This window comes from Pseudopodoces humilis, chromosome 17, assembly GCF_049639895.1.
Source record: "Pseudopodoces humilis isolate 2021_Gansu_Grassland_sample_001 chromosome 17, ASM4963989v1, whole genome shotgun sequence".
In the NCBI taxonomy this organism is placed as follows: domain Eukaryota; kingdom Metazoa; phylum Chordata; class Aves; order Passeriformes; family Paridae; genus Pseudopodoces; species Pseudopodoces humilis.
The window spans coordinates 3,845,931-3,861,608 of NC_142216.1; the positions used below are offsets into that span (position 1 = coordinate 3,845,931).

Below are 15,678 nucleotides of genomic sequence, written 5' to 3' on the forward strand. Positions count from 1 at the left end.
TCAGTCTTGATTCAGCAAAGCATGTGACAACTTTAGTAGGTATTTAAATCCATTCCATGTAATATGCTTACACTCATCCTCTCAGAGGGAGGGAGTGCCTGCCTCTGGATTTCTCCCTTCACTCTTCAATGGGAGACAAGCACTCACCTCTCCCTGAAGCCAATAGCAGTTGATTAGATGTTTAATGCTTTGCTGAACTCACAATGTAAAAATCATAGCAAGGTTTTGTGTGATAAAATAACCGTAATCTGCCCAGTGGCTGCCAGCATAAATAAATAAATACGGGCTAGACTTAAATGGATGGCAAGCTTGTGTGAGCACTGCAGGGAAGCAAAATCCTGCTCAGGGCCCCATCCAGCCTGGCCTCGAGCACTCCCAGGGATTGGGCATCCACAACTTCCCTGGGTAACCTGGGGGCTCACCCTGCTCAGAAGAGCATCTGCAGTCAGATGGGAAAGGGGAACGGGGATCTCCCGGTGCCGGGATCCCGGGGGTTGGGGTTGTGAGAGCCGCTTTTCTCGCCGGGGATGATCCCCCTGGGATCGCCCCTCCTCGGGACTGCTCCACGGATACCTGTCCTCCCGGGATTGTCCCCTCGGGATAGTCGGTCCCCCGGGATCTCGCCTCCTTCCCACCCCGGGGATCGCTCCCCTGGGGTCACCGAGACCAACGCTCCCCGGGATCCCCCTGCCCTGGGTCTCCCACCCAGGGACCGACCTTCCCATGGGATCCTCCTTCCCCAGACTCCTCCCTCAAGGATCCCCTCCTCCGGGATTCCCTTCCCCATGGGATCCCCGTCCCCCGGGATTCCCTTCTCCAAGGATCCCCGTCCCCGGTATCGCCCTCCCCCGGGATCCCTGTCCCCCGGGATCACCCCCAAGTATCCAAGGATCCCCGTCTCCCCGTTCCCGTTCCCAATGGATCCCCCGAGTCCCCGTTCCCAATGGATCCCCCTCTCCCGAGTCCCCGTTCCCAATGGATCCCCCTCTCCCGAGTCCCCGTTCCCAATGGATCCTGCGTTCCCAATGGATCCTCTGGGTTCACGTTCCCAATGGATCCCCCTCTCCCCGTTCCCAATGGATCCCCGGGTTCCCAATGGATCCCCGGGTTCCCAATGGATCCCCTCTCCTCTCCCGGTTCCCGTGGTGTCAGTTCCCGGTGTGTCCGCCAGGTGCCGCTGTGGGCACGCGGCGCGGCGGCCCCCCCCCCCCCCCCCCCCCCCGGTCTCGGTTCCGCCCGGGGGCACCGGGGAGGACCCGCCCGGGGGGACCCGCCCCGAGCCCCGATCCCCTCCCCGGGCTCTGGGAGCGCAGCTGCGGTTCCCTCCCGGCCCTCCCCTCCGTGCAGCCCCGTGGGGCGATGGCCCCGGTGTGATTTCGCAGCTCTGCTCGCCCCTCGCCCCCGAGGGTCCTGTCCTGGGTACTTAATGGGGGGCGCATCCTCCCGTCCTCCCTCTGAGGAGTTCGCTCGGCCGGCCTCTCGCTGCTGCCTCAGGCACCCCGAGGGGGGTTCCCCTTTTCCCCGGCCCTTGGAGCAATTGCTCCGCTCAGCACTCGCTGCTTCCCACCCGCAGGACTGAACCCCGGCCTGGGGGGGAAGCGCCGACACCCCATCCTGGCCAGGGATAACCCGGGAGTCCCCCAAGGGAGGCAGGAGGAGGAGAGTTCCTGGATGAAACCTTTCCATGAGGGTCACCTGCTACTGCTTCTTCTTTGTAGCAAGGGTGAAAGTGGGGTGCTGTCACCCCACATTGTGGACAGTTCCTCTGCTGGTCCCAGGGGCATCCAGACCCTCTCCTGACCAGGAGTATTCTAGTCAGAGTATTTTATCCCAATTCCCAGTTCTCAGAGCCTTTTTCTCCTCTCCTTCTCCCTGGGAGCTAGCCAAGTAGGAAGAATAAAGCACCCCAAGTAGCTAAACAGTGTCATCACCTGCCAAGGCAGACACTGGATTTATCTGTGGATGGAAAATCTTTGAATTGACATAGAAGCCCATAAGGAGAACACTTAGGAAAAGCATTTTCATTGGGGACGACACAAGCGAACTCTTTCCAAACCCCCAGGAAAGTGCAGGCTCAACACTTGAGTGCTCTGCTTTCAGTCCCACCTTGAGAGGAGAGGCTGCCTTTCCCTTTCCCCCCGTTGCCACAGGTCCCTTGTTCCTCTGCCTTCTCCCCAGAAGGGCAGGAAGGAGCGTGGTCCCCCTGGGGGGCCTCATCCAGCTGCAAAGGTCAGGGATGAGGGAGGAGAAGGCTTTTCTCTCAGAAATTCCCACTTCCAACTACTTCTTCCCTCCCTTGGGGTCTGGGCAGAGGGAAGCAAGGCCTGACCGTCCCCACTGTGCCAGGAGCCCCAGGGCAGGAGAGGAGGGACTGGAGGCAGGACAAGGGAGTTGTCCTGGATAAACTCCAGGTCAGAGGCGAGAGGGGCCTTGGGCCCACTTGGAAATAGTGTGAAGGCAGGGCAGAGGCCTTTCCCTATGTAAGAGAGACTCCTGTGCTCTGGGACCTCCGTCTCCTGCCTCACAGCAGTTATGTTTATCCTCCAGAGTGAGGTCTCCTTCCATGGCCCCCTTGTTCAAAAGCCTCAAAACCACTTGTTCCCCAGGAACCCGGGTTTTTCCTACACAAGACAAGCAAGCCAGGACCAGTTTTTCCTCTTCTGCTTCCATCCCTGCCATCTGTCATGATCAGGGATGTTGTGCCCGTGTCCCAGTGCTGTCTGTGAGCTGCTGGTGCTGCAAAGTCTCAGCTCCTGGCTTTGTGCTGCTGGGTAGAATCCACGGCTCAACCCTGTGGCTCTTGCTCGCTTTGGGATCTTCCTCACCCCTGGGAGCAAATCACAGTCCACAAGTCTCTGTGTTTTATTCTGTGTTGGATGTAGAGAGCATTTCACTCGGGCTTACAGGGAACCCTCACTGCAGCGAGCCCCAGTTTGATTCTGCAGCAGAGGAGTGAAGAGCTGAGTCCCAGCACTGAGGGTTTCCCTGTGGCAGGCTGTGCAGCATCCTCCAGCTCTGTTGGCCATGCTGAGGAAAGGATGGACACAGGAATGAGCTCCAGGGGTGGTGCTGGTCCAGAGAGCAGACCCAGGCAGGGGACAGAAAGTAAATGCTGAGGGCAACCGGGAATTATTTAAAATCAAAGCCCCAGTGCTCTCCAGGGTTGGCCTCTGCAGGGTGGATGGAGCACAAGAAGTCTCCTTGACTGCTGCTAGCTCTCTTGCTTTTTTTTTTTTTTTTTTGCAAAGTCCTGACTTTCTCACCCCCTCCCTGTTTCCCTTCTGCTTTTCTTTCACACACCTCCTGTGGGGGTCGAGCCAGTGTTTAACTCTTTCGTCCTTATTGCAATTATTTCGTGGCTTTGAGACTTCCCCTAAGCCCCAGGTGGGGCATCTTCCCCCCAGCCTTCAGCCAGAGCTCCCTGTGTGTTGGGCACAGAGGCACAAGCGTTGTATAAGGAGGAACACAGAGGAGAACTCGTCACTGTTAGTGCTGTGGCTGGCTGTCCCTGCCCGGTGGAGGTGCCCTCAGACTGCAGCTGGGATGCTTTTCCCTTTAGCATCCTGGAAAAGGCACGGAAACGGTCCCCTGATCCCCTGAACAGATTTGAAGGGTGAAATCTGCCAACTGCTCAGTATATTGATTCAAATGCATTATTCCTCCCTGGGCAGATCCCTGCCCTGGGAAAGAAGCAATCAGTGCAGGTGCAAATAGCTTTTAATTGCAGAATGTATCTCACCATGGAGGCATTTAGGCTGGATATGATACAACTGATACAGCAGCAGCCGAAGGAAGCCAAATAAACCGGAGCTCTGCAGGAGCCAAACTGCTCCTATGCCATACCTATGGTGTAAATATTCATGTGTGGCTGTGTGTCCGTGTTCTTCCACAACTCCCTGAGATATGACACAATAGCATCGTGTCAAGTATCTTCAGGGAATGTGAAAACTTGCTGTCTGTGACAGTTCCTATGTGAGGATGCAAAATGCTGGGGATGTGGATGTTTTGTGTGTGTCGCCTAAAGCCAAGGATTGGGGGCAGTTTCTCAGTGCCAGCGAGGTGCTGGCAGCGGGCTCTGTGCCTGCTTTGGAGTCCCAGCTCTCTTGTCGAGGCTTAGCTGTGGGTTCAGGCGGCTGTGCCACACAAAGTCATGTACAGGTGGTTGGAAGAGGCTCCTGTGGAGTTGCCGGGCTGCCGTGGGGTGCCTCTGGTGCTGTAAAGTGGTGCCATAGATGGACTGGCTGCTCTCCAGGCCCATCTCCGGCCGGGGGATGCAGCCCGGTGGGCTCCGCTGCCCTTTGCTGGCTCTGCAGCCCCGGGAGGAGCGGACAGCAGCCGGCCGCCCCTCCATCTGCCGGGGCAGCATCTCCCGCACCTCTGTTCGGGGAGCGGGGGCATAGAGGGACACGGCAGCTATTCAGAGATAGCCCGGACACTTCAGAGGTTTCCCTCCGCGGTGTGACATCGCCGTGGAGCGGGCGAGGAGCCCGGCGCGCCGGGATGAGCAGGGATTTGTTCCATTTTATGTGCAAAGACGGGCAAGCCTGTGTTTGGGGAGGCACAGGGAGCTCCTTCGGGGGCAAGAGCCCGTGAGAGAGACGAGACGGAAGCGGCTCGGTCACGGAGCGACTCGGGCAGGGGAAGGACGGAGGGTGATGCGGGGACAGCGGCGGCTCGGGGAGCCCGCGGAGAGATGCGGGACTGCGCCCGCTCGGCCGCCGCACAACCGGCCCGGCTCTTCCCTAGCGAGGATAGGAACTGGTTTAATTATAATTACTATTTTCCCTGGAAAAACAAAAATCGGACTTCCTAGGAAAAAAAAACCAAAAAGAAAAGAAAAAAAAAAGATAAAAAGAACTTTCACCGCGAACCGTCCTGTTCGGAAATCGCGTGTTTGTGCCGCAAAGCAGCGCACGGTGCCGGGAGCGGGGCAGGAGCCGGGGCGAGCGGCGGGGATGTTGCCCCACACGCGTTTCCAGCTAGGGACAATCCCGGGCTCGGGCAGCTTTGGGCAGTAGGGGTGGGCAGCCTGGCGCTGCCGGCGGGTCCCGGGGGCAGCGGGGAGGGTTCTGCCACCCCCGCACTCAGCGGTGCCGGCTGTGCGGGCGGTGCGGCAGCGCGGCGCCCTCCTGCCGAGGGCCGGCCCCGGGCTCCGGGGGGTCGGTGCGGAGATCGGGGGAGGCCCTGCGGGGCCGGTGTCCGTGCCGGTGTCCGTGCGGCCCGCGGGGCTCCCGGGCAGCGTCGCCGAACAAAGGCGCGGCCGCGCTGCGCCGGGCCCGCCCCGGCCGCTCCGGGGCAACTTTCCCCCGGGCCGGCGCGCCGGGGGCGGGGCTATGCTAATGAGCGAGGCGTGTCCCCGCCCCCTCGGCGGCGCTTTGCTGGCGCCCATTGGCGGCGGCGGCGCGGGGGCGGGGCGGTGACGCGATGCAAATGAGGGGGCGTGTCCGGAGCGGCCCCGCCCCCCGCCCGCCGGGGCTGCGGGGCTCGTGTTCGGCGGCGGGGACAGTCAAAGTGGCTCCCATAGGGAGAGACGGCGAGTCCGCCTGGCGCTGCGGGAGAGGGAGGGGGCACGGGGAGCCCCAGGGTCTCCCTCCGGCCGTCCGTCCGCGCCGCCGCCGCGGGTGCGCCCCTCTCGCTCCCTTCCCGGCGTGCGCCCGGCTCCGGCAACTCGCTTCCTGCGCGGCTGGAGGAGGGAGGAGAGAGGAGAGGAGCGGAGAGAGCTTCGGCTGGGAGAGGAGAGAAGAAAGAGGGAGAAAAGAAAGAAAGAAAAGAGAGAGGGGAGAAGGGGGGGGACTTGCCTCTCTTGTCACTGGAAAATGACACTTGATGTAGCAGAGCCTGCCGCAGCTCCCGTTCGTCCTATTGTTTCTTAAACTGCCATCTGAGATTTTTTTTTTTTTTTTGCCTGCTGCCATCCGAGGGGTGTCTTCATACAAAAGGGACTTCAAGTACTCCTCCGGCTTGCGAGCGCTGCAACCAGCCCCCAGCACCCCGCCAGCCCCTCCAAGCACCCAAACAAACTGCACACGCAGCAAACAGCAGCGACAAAACCGGGCTCTGATTGCCTCTGGATTCTTTTTTTTTTTTAAATGTGCGTGCCTGTGTTTGCTTTCTCCGACTTGCTTTGATTCCAGCGATCAGCTACAAAGAGAGAAAAAAAGAGAGAAAGAAAGAAAGAAAGAAAAAAACCCCACATATAACAGTCCGCCTGGCGATTTTATCACTTTTTAAAAATTTTGAATAAAGGAGGAAGATTTGCGCTGTTGTTTCTGATTCATGTTTGGGATTCAGGAAAGCATCCAGCGGAGTGGGAGCAGCATGAAGGAAGAGCCCCTCGGCGCGGGGATGAACGCGGTGCGGACGTGGATGCAGGGAGCCGGCGTCCTGGACGCCAGCACGGCCGCTCAGAGGTAGGCAGGCTCCGCGCCCGCTCCGCGCCCGCGCCCCGCTCCGCGCCCCGGGGCGCTCCCCGCCCGCAGCGCCTTTCCCCCCGCGCCAACAAAAACCCGGCTCTGGAGCGCTGCTACCAGCAGTGAGTTTCGCGTAGATGTCGCCAGTTAAATATTTATCCCTATTGTCCCGTAGGAATGAGTTTTTATTAAGTAATGATAACAACAATAAAGGAAGTGGCGAGTTTCGCTAGGTACGGATAGGTAGGGTTCATCTCTCCTTATGTTCGCTCGGAGGAAGGAGTTTTCAAAACTATGTTTGCTGCTGATTTAGTCTTAAGATCTTCAAATGACACTTTCTTCCTCCGGAAAGCGGCGACTTGTGCACGGATGTATCCAAAATATATTTCTCTACCTCGCTTTCCTATTCTCGTCAGAATCAGCAGCTCCCCTTCTTCTCCTCCGATGAGTAGGGAGTTTGCAAAGCGTACTCCAGAAGAAATTTAATTTGAAGTCCCTTTGTAAAACCACTGCCACTTATCTCAGATTTTTAAAAAGAAATCCCTCCAAGTATAAGACGGGTTTGGCCCAGCCTCGTTTTCTCGCTTATTTCTCCTTCTTCCCGTCCTCTTCCCCGTGAAAAAAAATAAACCTAAACACGAACCAAACCCTGATGCTGGATTCGCAGCTTGAGCCCTGGAGCCGGCATCATCCGGCATCAGTTTCATGTTGACATCTCCCGGTGTCTCCCACCTCGCCCCGCACCCCTCCCTTTGGAGCCCTCTAAGGAAGGGAAAGTTTCTGCAGGGACAACCCTGAAATATTTGAAGTTGTCTCCTGGGCTCGGTGTTTACCCACCGCTCCGGCGCGGGAGGAAAGGCTCGCAAGATAAGGCACATGGGCGCTGGTGTGACAGCTCCGAGCCGAGTTTGAGAAGTGGCAGGACCGATGCTGCTCCGCGGGGCAAAGCGCCGGCGGCTCTGAGCGCGGCTCCCCCGCCATGCGGGGCCGGCTGCGAGCGGGCACGGCCCCCGGGGAGGGCTGGTGGGTACCGGGGCCGGGCTGGGGGGGCTGCGGGGGGCTCCGGGCTCGCCGCAGGACGCGATGGGGTCGGGGCTCCACGGGGTTCGGAGCTTGAGTCTTTCTCCGTGCCCGGAGGGAAAAGCCCCGGGGCGGCTCGGGGGACGGAGGGATGCTCTGCCCCGGGGGGGCCCAGCCGGGTCCCGGCGGGGGAAGGCACGGCCTGGGGAGGCGGCTGGGGGGGGACGTGAGGCCGCCTCGTCGGAGCTGCCGCTAACCCGCGTGTCTCTGGTCCCAGCGGAGTGGGTCTGGCCCGGGCTCACTTCGAGAAGCAGCCGCCTTCCAACCTGAGGAAGTCCAACTTTTTCCACTTCGTCCTGGCTCTGTACGACCGGCAGGGGCAGCCCGTGGAGATCGAGCGCACCGCCTTCGTGGGCTTCGTGGAGAAGGAGAAGGTGAGTACCCTGCGGCCCCGTGGGAGCTCGGCCGCCTCTCCGGGGCCCTCCCCGCTCCGCTCCCCCGGGGCCGCGACACCGGCTCGTCCCGGGAGCCACGGCAGCCTTCCCCTGTCCCGGAGGGCACACGGGGAGGCGGTGTTCCTTGATCCCTCGCCATGCCCGGGGCAGGGGAGAGGGCTGAGAGCTGCCCCATCCAACCCCGGGGACACCCAGCGTGCGAGTGATGGAGAAGCTTCATTGATACCTTTTTCCTTTTCCCTCCGGCCTCCCGTGTCGTCTTTGACTGCAGGAAGCCAACAGCGAAAAGACCAACAACGGGATCCACTACCGCCTGCAGCTGCTCTACAGCAATGGTAAGGGCTGGGAGCCCCCGGGCTCGGCCCCGTCGCCCCTCGCTGTCCCCGCGGCTGCCGAGCCCAGCAGCGCCCGGGTTCCCCCGGTTCCCCTCCGCTCCCCGCGCTCGCTGCCGGGACACGGGCGGCCCCGGCAGGCCCGAGCCCTCGGGCGAGCCCCGCTCCGCTCCTCACACCTCTGCCTTGTTTCAGGGATCAGGACGGAGCAGGATTTCTACGTGCGACTCATCGACTCCATGACCAAGCAGGTGGGTGCTGCGGGGCGGCCGCCGGGCAGGGGGGTGGCAGCCGTCGGGGCGGCCCCGGGAGGCGAAACCCGCCCCCGCGGCGGGGCCGCTCTGCCCGCCGGGGCCGGGCCGGGGCCGGGCCGGACCCGCTGCCTCCCGCGGGCACGGCCGCGCTCCCGCTCCGGCCGCCGAGCGGGCTGCGGTGAGCCCGGGGGTCCCCGCGGGACCCTGCCCGCCGCTGGGCTGCGGGAGAAAAATACGGGCGGCCCTCCAGCCGTCCCAGTCAGGGCTGGTTTTGCCGCTTAATTAATAAGAATTAACCTCCGGCCTCCGGCAGCCCCCGAGCGCCGCCGGCACAAGGCGCTGCCCCGGCGGGGCTCTGTCGCTCCGGCCGCTCCCGGCGCTGCCGCCGGCCGCGCTGGCTGCAGGAGGAGCGGTTCTATCGCGACACGTTTGTGTGTCGGAATAGAACCCAGAATCGCGGCGCGGGCAGCGGCGAGCTCGGTGTCGGACTCGGGGAGGGCAGCAGGGCTTGTCAGTGGATTAATCCTCATTTTAAGCCTGTTCTTTAGCCTCCCAAACAGAGTAATAACGTGCGTGCCTACCTGTAAAAAATACTTTCCTGTTTAAAACCAGTATTTTTACAAAGGGGCTATCTGAGCAAATCGATTCTCTCTCCTTTATTTTTTTTTTTTTCCTTTTAAAATTGTTACTCTGGCTTTTTCTTCTGTTCCTGTCAGAATATTTTTCTCTTAGAATACGTTTCTTTTAAATAGTTGCAATCGCTTTTGAGCCTTTTCATCCTTAAAATATGTTTCTTCCCCTTCTAATCTGTTTTACTTGTTAAAGAAAATTCTTAAATTTTATTTAAGGAAAACATTAAGGTTTTTTTTGTACCGCTAGGAAATGTCAGTCCTTGTATGTTGTCTGCAGGGACGAAACTCTTGGCTTGTATTCGGGTTTCTTTTTTACAGCAAAACATAAAGCTCTAAGGGCTGAGTTTGTTTTACAAAACTCTCTTTGATGGTCCCAAAACATCTTTTCCTGCCATTGAAGACTGTCTTTCAACAGTAAAAAAAAAAGGAAAAAAAAAAAGAAAAAAAAAAAAGAGGAACTTGGGTGAATTTTACTAGACAATCCACTGTGCATCTGAACTCTGTTATACTGTACACTTCCAAACAGAGTCCATCCACTGCAGGAATTAAAACAGCAGCAACATATACTCCTTCATAAAAAAATCCTGGAAAGCGTTTGCTGTCATTCCCTGGTTTTCAGGCACAAATTGGTTAGTTTGTGTTAAAAGTAACAAAATCTTCCTGATATAGGAACTCTTTTTAGTCCTTTTAGAGCGTATGTATTTCAGTGTAGATCGTGTGAGAGAGAGAATCAATAAATATTATCTTTAAACAGCTTTCCTATCGTTACGGAAATGCAGAAGCCTCTGATCATAATCCTGTTGAAAACAGAGCCCTGAACTCATGGAGAGCAGTGGATTCAAAATAATTTTCTTAACAAAGGCATCTTGCATATGAAGAGTTCATCCTAAGGCACTGTTTGACCTCTTGGTCTCTCATTATTATCAAGTCATCAGAGGGTTTTGGAGAGAAAGGGGAAAAAAACCCCCGAGATACAGTTTATTTGTAAAACCTACCGTGTAGCTTTAAAGCACGTTCACAATGAAGAAGGAGGAGGGGAAGAAAAAAAAAAATCTTGTCTGATTTCAGGAAATCTTAGAAAAACAAAGTTAGTACAAATTACAGATTTTGGGAAAAGTGCAGTGTGGTTGAGAAGCGAGGATTTTAGAACAAAAACTCTCTGAGCTTAGGTTGGAAAACGGGGAGCAAAAGGCTGTTTTAGATGCAAACATGTTTGCTTACATATTAATTACATGTCTGTAGTTTCTTTAGGCATGACTGTAATTGCTTCTGAAAAATAGGGCATTGTCATGTCAAAACTGTGGCATGTGCCGCTCCAAATTTTTTTGGGGGCTGGACAGTAAATTCTCCTTCTTCTCTTTTTTTCAATTCTTTCTTTTTAAAAGTGAAATTATTTCAGAGTTGGGATCGCGTCGGTTACTGAATGCTTATTAGGAAGTGAAGTACAACACATGACAGAAGCTCACCCAAATGTTGAATATATCATTTATATTTTATGACAGTGAATTATATAGAAGATTCTCAAGTAACTTTCAAATCATCAAACTGTAATTAAATATTGCAAAGACTGTCTGAAAATTCTTTAATTTTTAATGAAAGTTAAATATATATTGTCAGTCTACTTGAAGGTGTAGTATTTTAATGCATGACGCTCAGAACAAATTGGATAATGAAATGATTACTTTTAAATGAAACTGTTGCAGAAGCGTACACATTTCAGCTGGCAAGTGTCTGCTCAGTCCTCACACACACACATTCACACACTCGATAATTGTGAATTCCCAGACTGAAATTACAGCTACTCTGAGGTTTCTGGTGGCAAATTAAAAATCCCACAGAAGCAAAGCTTGAATGAGTTAGGTTCCCCAGATCATACAGGAAAGTATCTGTGGCTTTTTTTTTTAATATTAATTTTTTTATTATTATTATTATTTAATACGGACACATCAGATTTAAATATATTCTCTTTGTGTCACGGTTACAAATTGCGAGGTTTTGTACGCTTGCGGATTATTAAGTTAGGTAAGATTAAATAAAAGCCCTTCTGCAAATCAGACCTGGATTTCGGTGCTGCTCAGAGATTTAATGTGAATGTCCCATTAGCAGCATGTGTTCTAGCAGTAGGTAGGGCTTGGCTGTGCTGGGGGCTGTGTGTGCACTAAAGAGGAGATGTTCCTGCTCCTGAGTGTTCCGGCTCTGCCTGAGTCAGGGATTTGTTTGTGGGGCTGTGCCCAGCTAAGAAACTCGTAACAAGAGTCGTGTCCTGGGTGGAACAGAGGGATCTCCGTGTCCTGGTGCGTGTGTGTTTCTCTGTCAGCTGTGGAGCAGGATGGGAAGTGGGGCTGGAGAGTGGCAGCCAAGAGTTGTGTTGGGAGCTGCATCCAGGGCAGAGCTGGGCTGTGGGATGAGCTGTGCACGCACTGCCCCAAACAGGAGCTCGGGCTGCACGCGCACTCCTTGGGAACCGGGGCTGGGGGACTTCCAAACGGGAAACCCAGCCAAGATTGGTCTCAGAGCACATCATTTTGGGTTGTGTTTGGGGTATCGTGCTTGGCCTTCGGTGGTGGCCCCGGAGAAGCGCTGGGTCAAATGGGAATTACGTGGCTTTTGGGGTCTCGCTAAGTTTCTGAAACGGGTCCCCGTCACTTAAAAATTGTAAATGCGACACACAAATCATTCCTGTGGCGGAGAAGTTCTTCCCAGTTCAGGCAACAACATTTGGTGTCAATGCTGGCTTAATTAAATTTTCTTTTATGTTATATTGGCACCTCATTTTATGTCAGGATCACATTCCTAATGCGCTCAAAACCCTGTAGGACCCCAAACTTTATAGCTGTTTCTTTCCGTACAGCAGCAGCTCCTCCCGCAGAAGATCTGCCTCCAACAATGATGCATTTTGAATTTGCCTGCAGAACGTGAAATATATCTGCTCTAATATAACTGGAGTTTTTAGGCAAATCAAAGGATTTTAATATGTTTATGGAGAAGAGATGCCTTCTATTTCTTTGGCTGTATTTTCATAAAGTTGAGATATTTCACTATAAGGAAAGATGGAGGAAATAAATCTGAAATACTTGTTCCCCACCCATTTTTCCTTCAGCCGTTCTCATCCATAAGATATAACGGATGCTAATATGGCTCAGGCATCTTAACAATCATAAGTTTTCCTCGATGGCTATTGTCTATTGCTGGGAGCCCTCATGAGTCAAAAATCCTTCCTTCAGACTTAAACCCTGTTTATATTTGGATTTTTTTTCAGAGCTATAACTCTGGATGCAAATGGTTTTTCTGTTGACTTGTCTGTCATTCTCTGATGTCTGCAGATATTTGATCAGCTCTATTCTGTGCATGGCGTGGCCCTTCTCTGGCAGCTACACGCATGGGAAAAAAAAATGTTATCAATAAGTTCAGAGGAGCCTCAGCAGACTCGAAGAAATTTCACACAAACATAAAACAAAACCTAACCCCTGTGACGGGGAAAGTTTACATTGCGCCAGATTTTAGCAGCTTTCTTGTGCCTTTGGTGAGATGTCAGAAGCGCAGGTGATTTTAATTTTCTTGTACAGAGAGGAATGGAGAAGTTTGGAATTTGCATGCATGATCAGGACCTGTGTTTGGGAAAATGTAAACTCATCACAGTGGAAAATGTGTTGTTTGGAGTCTGAGGGTGAAAACAAAGCTGAGGATTTTGGAGAGACTGCCTGAGCCAGATGGCCTGGTGCATTCCCAGTCTGGCAGCCCAACTGCTCCCTCCTGTATAATATACAGCCATTTGTTCTGGGATATTTACGCTAGAGCTGTTTCCATGTGAATGTTTGAAAACCATTAAAAATGAACATATTAGGAGAGATAAATTTATTTAATTTGTGTGAATACGTCGATAAGCAGGCTGTGAATCAAAGGCAGAGGGAGACTGGATAAAATAATTAGATGCTTCTGAATTGTGTGTGGAGAGGCAGAGCAAGAACTCCCTGTCCTCGCCCCGGGACCAGCTCCGCGCTGCTTGTCTGGGATAAACCTCCCTGGGATGAGTCGAGGTTTTGCCTGGGGAAGGGGTAAAACTTCGGGTAATTGAGGGTTAAGGATTCAAAGCCAAACAAATGTAATTCACAGTATTTTCTCTGTAGATATATAGTGGATACAAGCCTAATCCTCTCTGGGTGAAATTCTGGCCCATCTGAAGTCAATTGCAAAGCGCCTATTGAATTCGGTGGGGCCAGGATTTTATTTTCTCCCTGTGTGTACGGCTGTAAACGTCATTCCAAATCATTTTAGTTCTGTTTTGGAAAAGACCCTAATTTTAATGAGTTTTCCCTTCTCTTTTATTTTTGTAAGGGACATACTTTGTTTTGTGAGGCAGATGGAATCTGAAAGCAAGTGGATTTAGATGCACGTTGGTGATTTCTCTCCTTCTCTTACTCTTTTAAAATCAAGGCCATGACATAACTGAGTAATATAATGACCATGATCTCATTCCTTCAAGATTGTTTTTCGTCCAGTTCTGAAAGCAGGATTGCTTGACTGGCAAACTGACACCACGAGACGATTCTGCCCTCACTTGTACCAGCATAAATCTGGATTTATTCAGGAATGGTTAAGGACAAAATCTGTCTCTGTATTTTTCCAGCTTTGTCAATTCTTTTATTGCTTTATCCTACTGCATCTATTGGGGGGAAAAAGTAGATTTAATGAGAACTGTAGCCTTGACTTTTATATCACATTCCTTCCTTTTTATTTTTTACTTCTTCTTATTTTTTTAATAATGAATCTGTCGCTGAAAAGTTTAGGTCAATTTTTGGATGTACTTGACTGTGATGTGCTCAATGTAGTAATTTTTATTTGCTGTTAAGCAGTGAATTGAATTTGATTTAACTTTTTATGCAGCTTTATTTAAATAGAAGTGAGGAAGTCTTATATTTTTGACACTAATTTTTCGGGGCCTGATTTTGAAGTCTGTTTGTGCATGAGTGATTGTTACTCGCTGGGACTTCTTGCAGGAGGGTTACTTGGGTGAGTAAAATGGAAGATAAATTTTGTGGGGAAATGTTTTAAGTTATTCAGGAGAAGAAACGCTATTTTCAAGTGCTTATGAAACACCACCGAGTTAAAACAACATGAAGTAAACAAAAAGAAAAAACCCAAAGTCTATAATTTTGCATTTCCTTTGCCGGTGTTTTGTTGTGCAACTCTGATGTGTATCTGCAGGCTTATTTTTAGCTCTGCTGTGGTCTAAGTTTATGCACTGTAACTTTCACTTTGTCTCTCATTAATGTGATCCCTATTTGACAAAATCACGACCACGTTAGTGCGACAGGGAACCCCGACGCAATCTCCTGGTTTCAAAGCCTGAACTTAAAAACCTCATAATTTATTAAAAAAGTCAAGATATTTTTGTTAAAAAGAGTAGCTTTTCAAACCCGAGAGTTAAACATTTTCACAACAGTAACGTAGTAGACCCTTCCTGTAAAAATACTTCTGGCAGCTCTAACGATCTGAAACTTTAGCAGTTCCTGTTTCCTTTTTGAAACTAATTGTAGAATTAATGCTTCAGAGCGGCGCAGTTTGCGAGGCGGTCGAGTATCTGCAGGGCTCTTGGGCAGCCATTCATGGGGGCAAACAGTTGGTGTTTCACACAAGGAAATTGGGATGCAGGAATGGGGAGATGGGGATGAACTGCTCAGAAACGAGCCCAGAGCGTCCTCCTGCTTCCCAGAATTTCCTAGAAATTCCTGCAGGAATAGGGTGGGTGAGAGGAGCTGTGTTTGACGCGGAGAAAACAAAATGTGCACGGGTGCAACTTCGATAATTGAATGCAAATAAAGTGAGAAGCAAATCCTTAACCTGGAGGGAGGCAGAAGAATGTCATGCACGTAAAAGGAGGGATCACTGATGCTAAGCACAACAGACAAGGTGATTATGTACCACAGTGTTGACTCTGTCCGTTCATTATTGCTATTTAGTTGAGTTATTTAAGCAGCTACCTGGAGGTTAAGTAAGCACAGCAGCAGGAAGGGGAGAGGAGGACAGAGGGCAGGGGGAAAAAGGAAAGTAAATTTTGTGTTCTGGTTTGTCATTTCTAGCACTTCCTTGGCTCCGCTGGCAACAAGCTAACCCATCCTGGGTAAATTTATTTTAATATTTGGAAGTTTGAGAAGAACGAGCTGAGTCCAGCAGCCCTCTCCTCCCATGTCATGCTGTGATTGTCTGGAGGTGTTTGTCCCCACTAAAGGCCTCAGAAGTAGATCTGCTCTTTCCCCTCCTGCTCTGCATTCTCAGAGGGAGATAATTTTTTAACTGTTAATGAAGTCCAAGTAGTGCCATGAGCTTCCTCCTTGCCTGGCCTGTCCCACAGCCAGGTGGAACCTGATCTGGGGTTTTCTGGAGTCTTTGCAATGTCCCCCTGACTGACCCCACCAGGTGTCAGCCAGTTCCTTCACTTCTCTGGCTTTGCTTGGAAGAAGCTTCTCCCTATCTCCCCTTTTAATGCTGGGAATGAGGCTATTCTGAATTTGTCCCACCATCCTGTTGTAACACATGTAATTCCATTTTCCAAGTCTTCTTGCAAACATTCTGTA

At 52.3% G+C, this 15,678-nt stretch overlaps 1 protein-coding gene across 8 annotated transcripts in view; it reads left to right on the forward strand.

Annotated features, from left to right (window-relative positions):
• Positions 1 to 5,503: 5,503 nt before the first annotated feature.
• EBF1 (EBF transcription factor 1) overlaps positions 5,504 to 15,678 on the forward strand; it is a 266,950-nt gene continuing 256,775 nt past the window's right edge. For all 8 annotated transcript variants that reach the window (XM_014253227.2, XM_005523621.3, XM_088063518.1 and 5 more), the window contains exons 1-4: positions 5,504 to 6,410; positions 7,708 to 7,864; positions 8,157 to 8,220; positions 8,413 to 8,468. In XM_014253227.2, the coding sequence (XP_014108702.1) occupies positions 6,277 to 6,410; positions 7,708 to 7,864; positions 8,157 to 8,220; positions 8,413 to 8,468 (411 nt within the window). In that variant the 5' untranslated portion in view covers positions 5,504 to 6,276. The remainder of the gene's footprint in view (positions 6,411 to 7,707; positions 7,865 to 8,156; positions 8,221 to 8,412; positions 8,469 to 15,678) is intronic.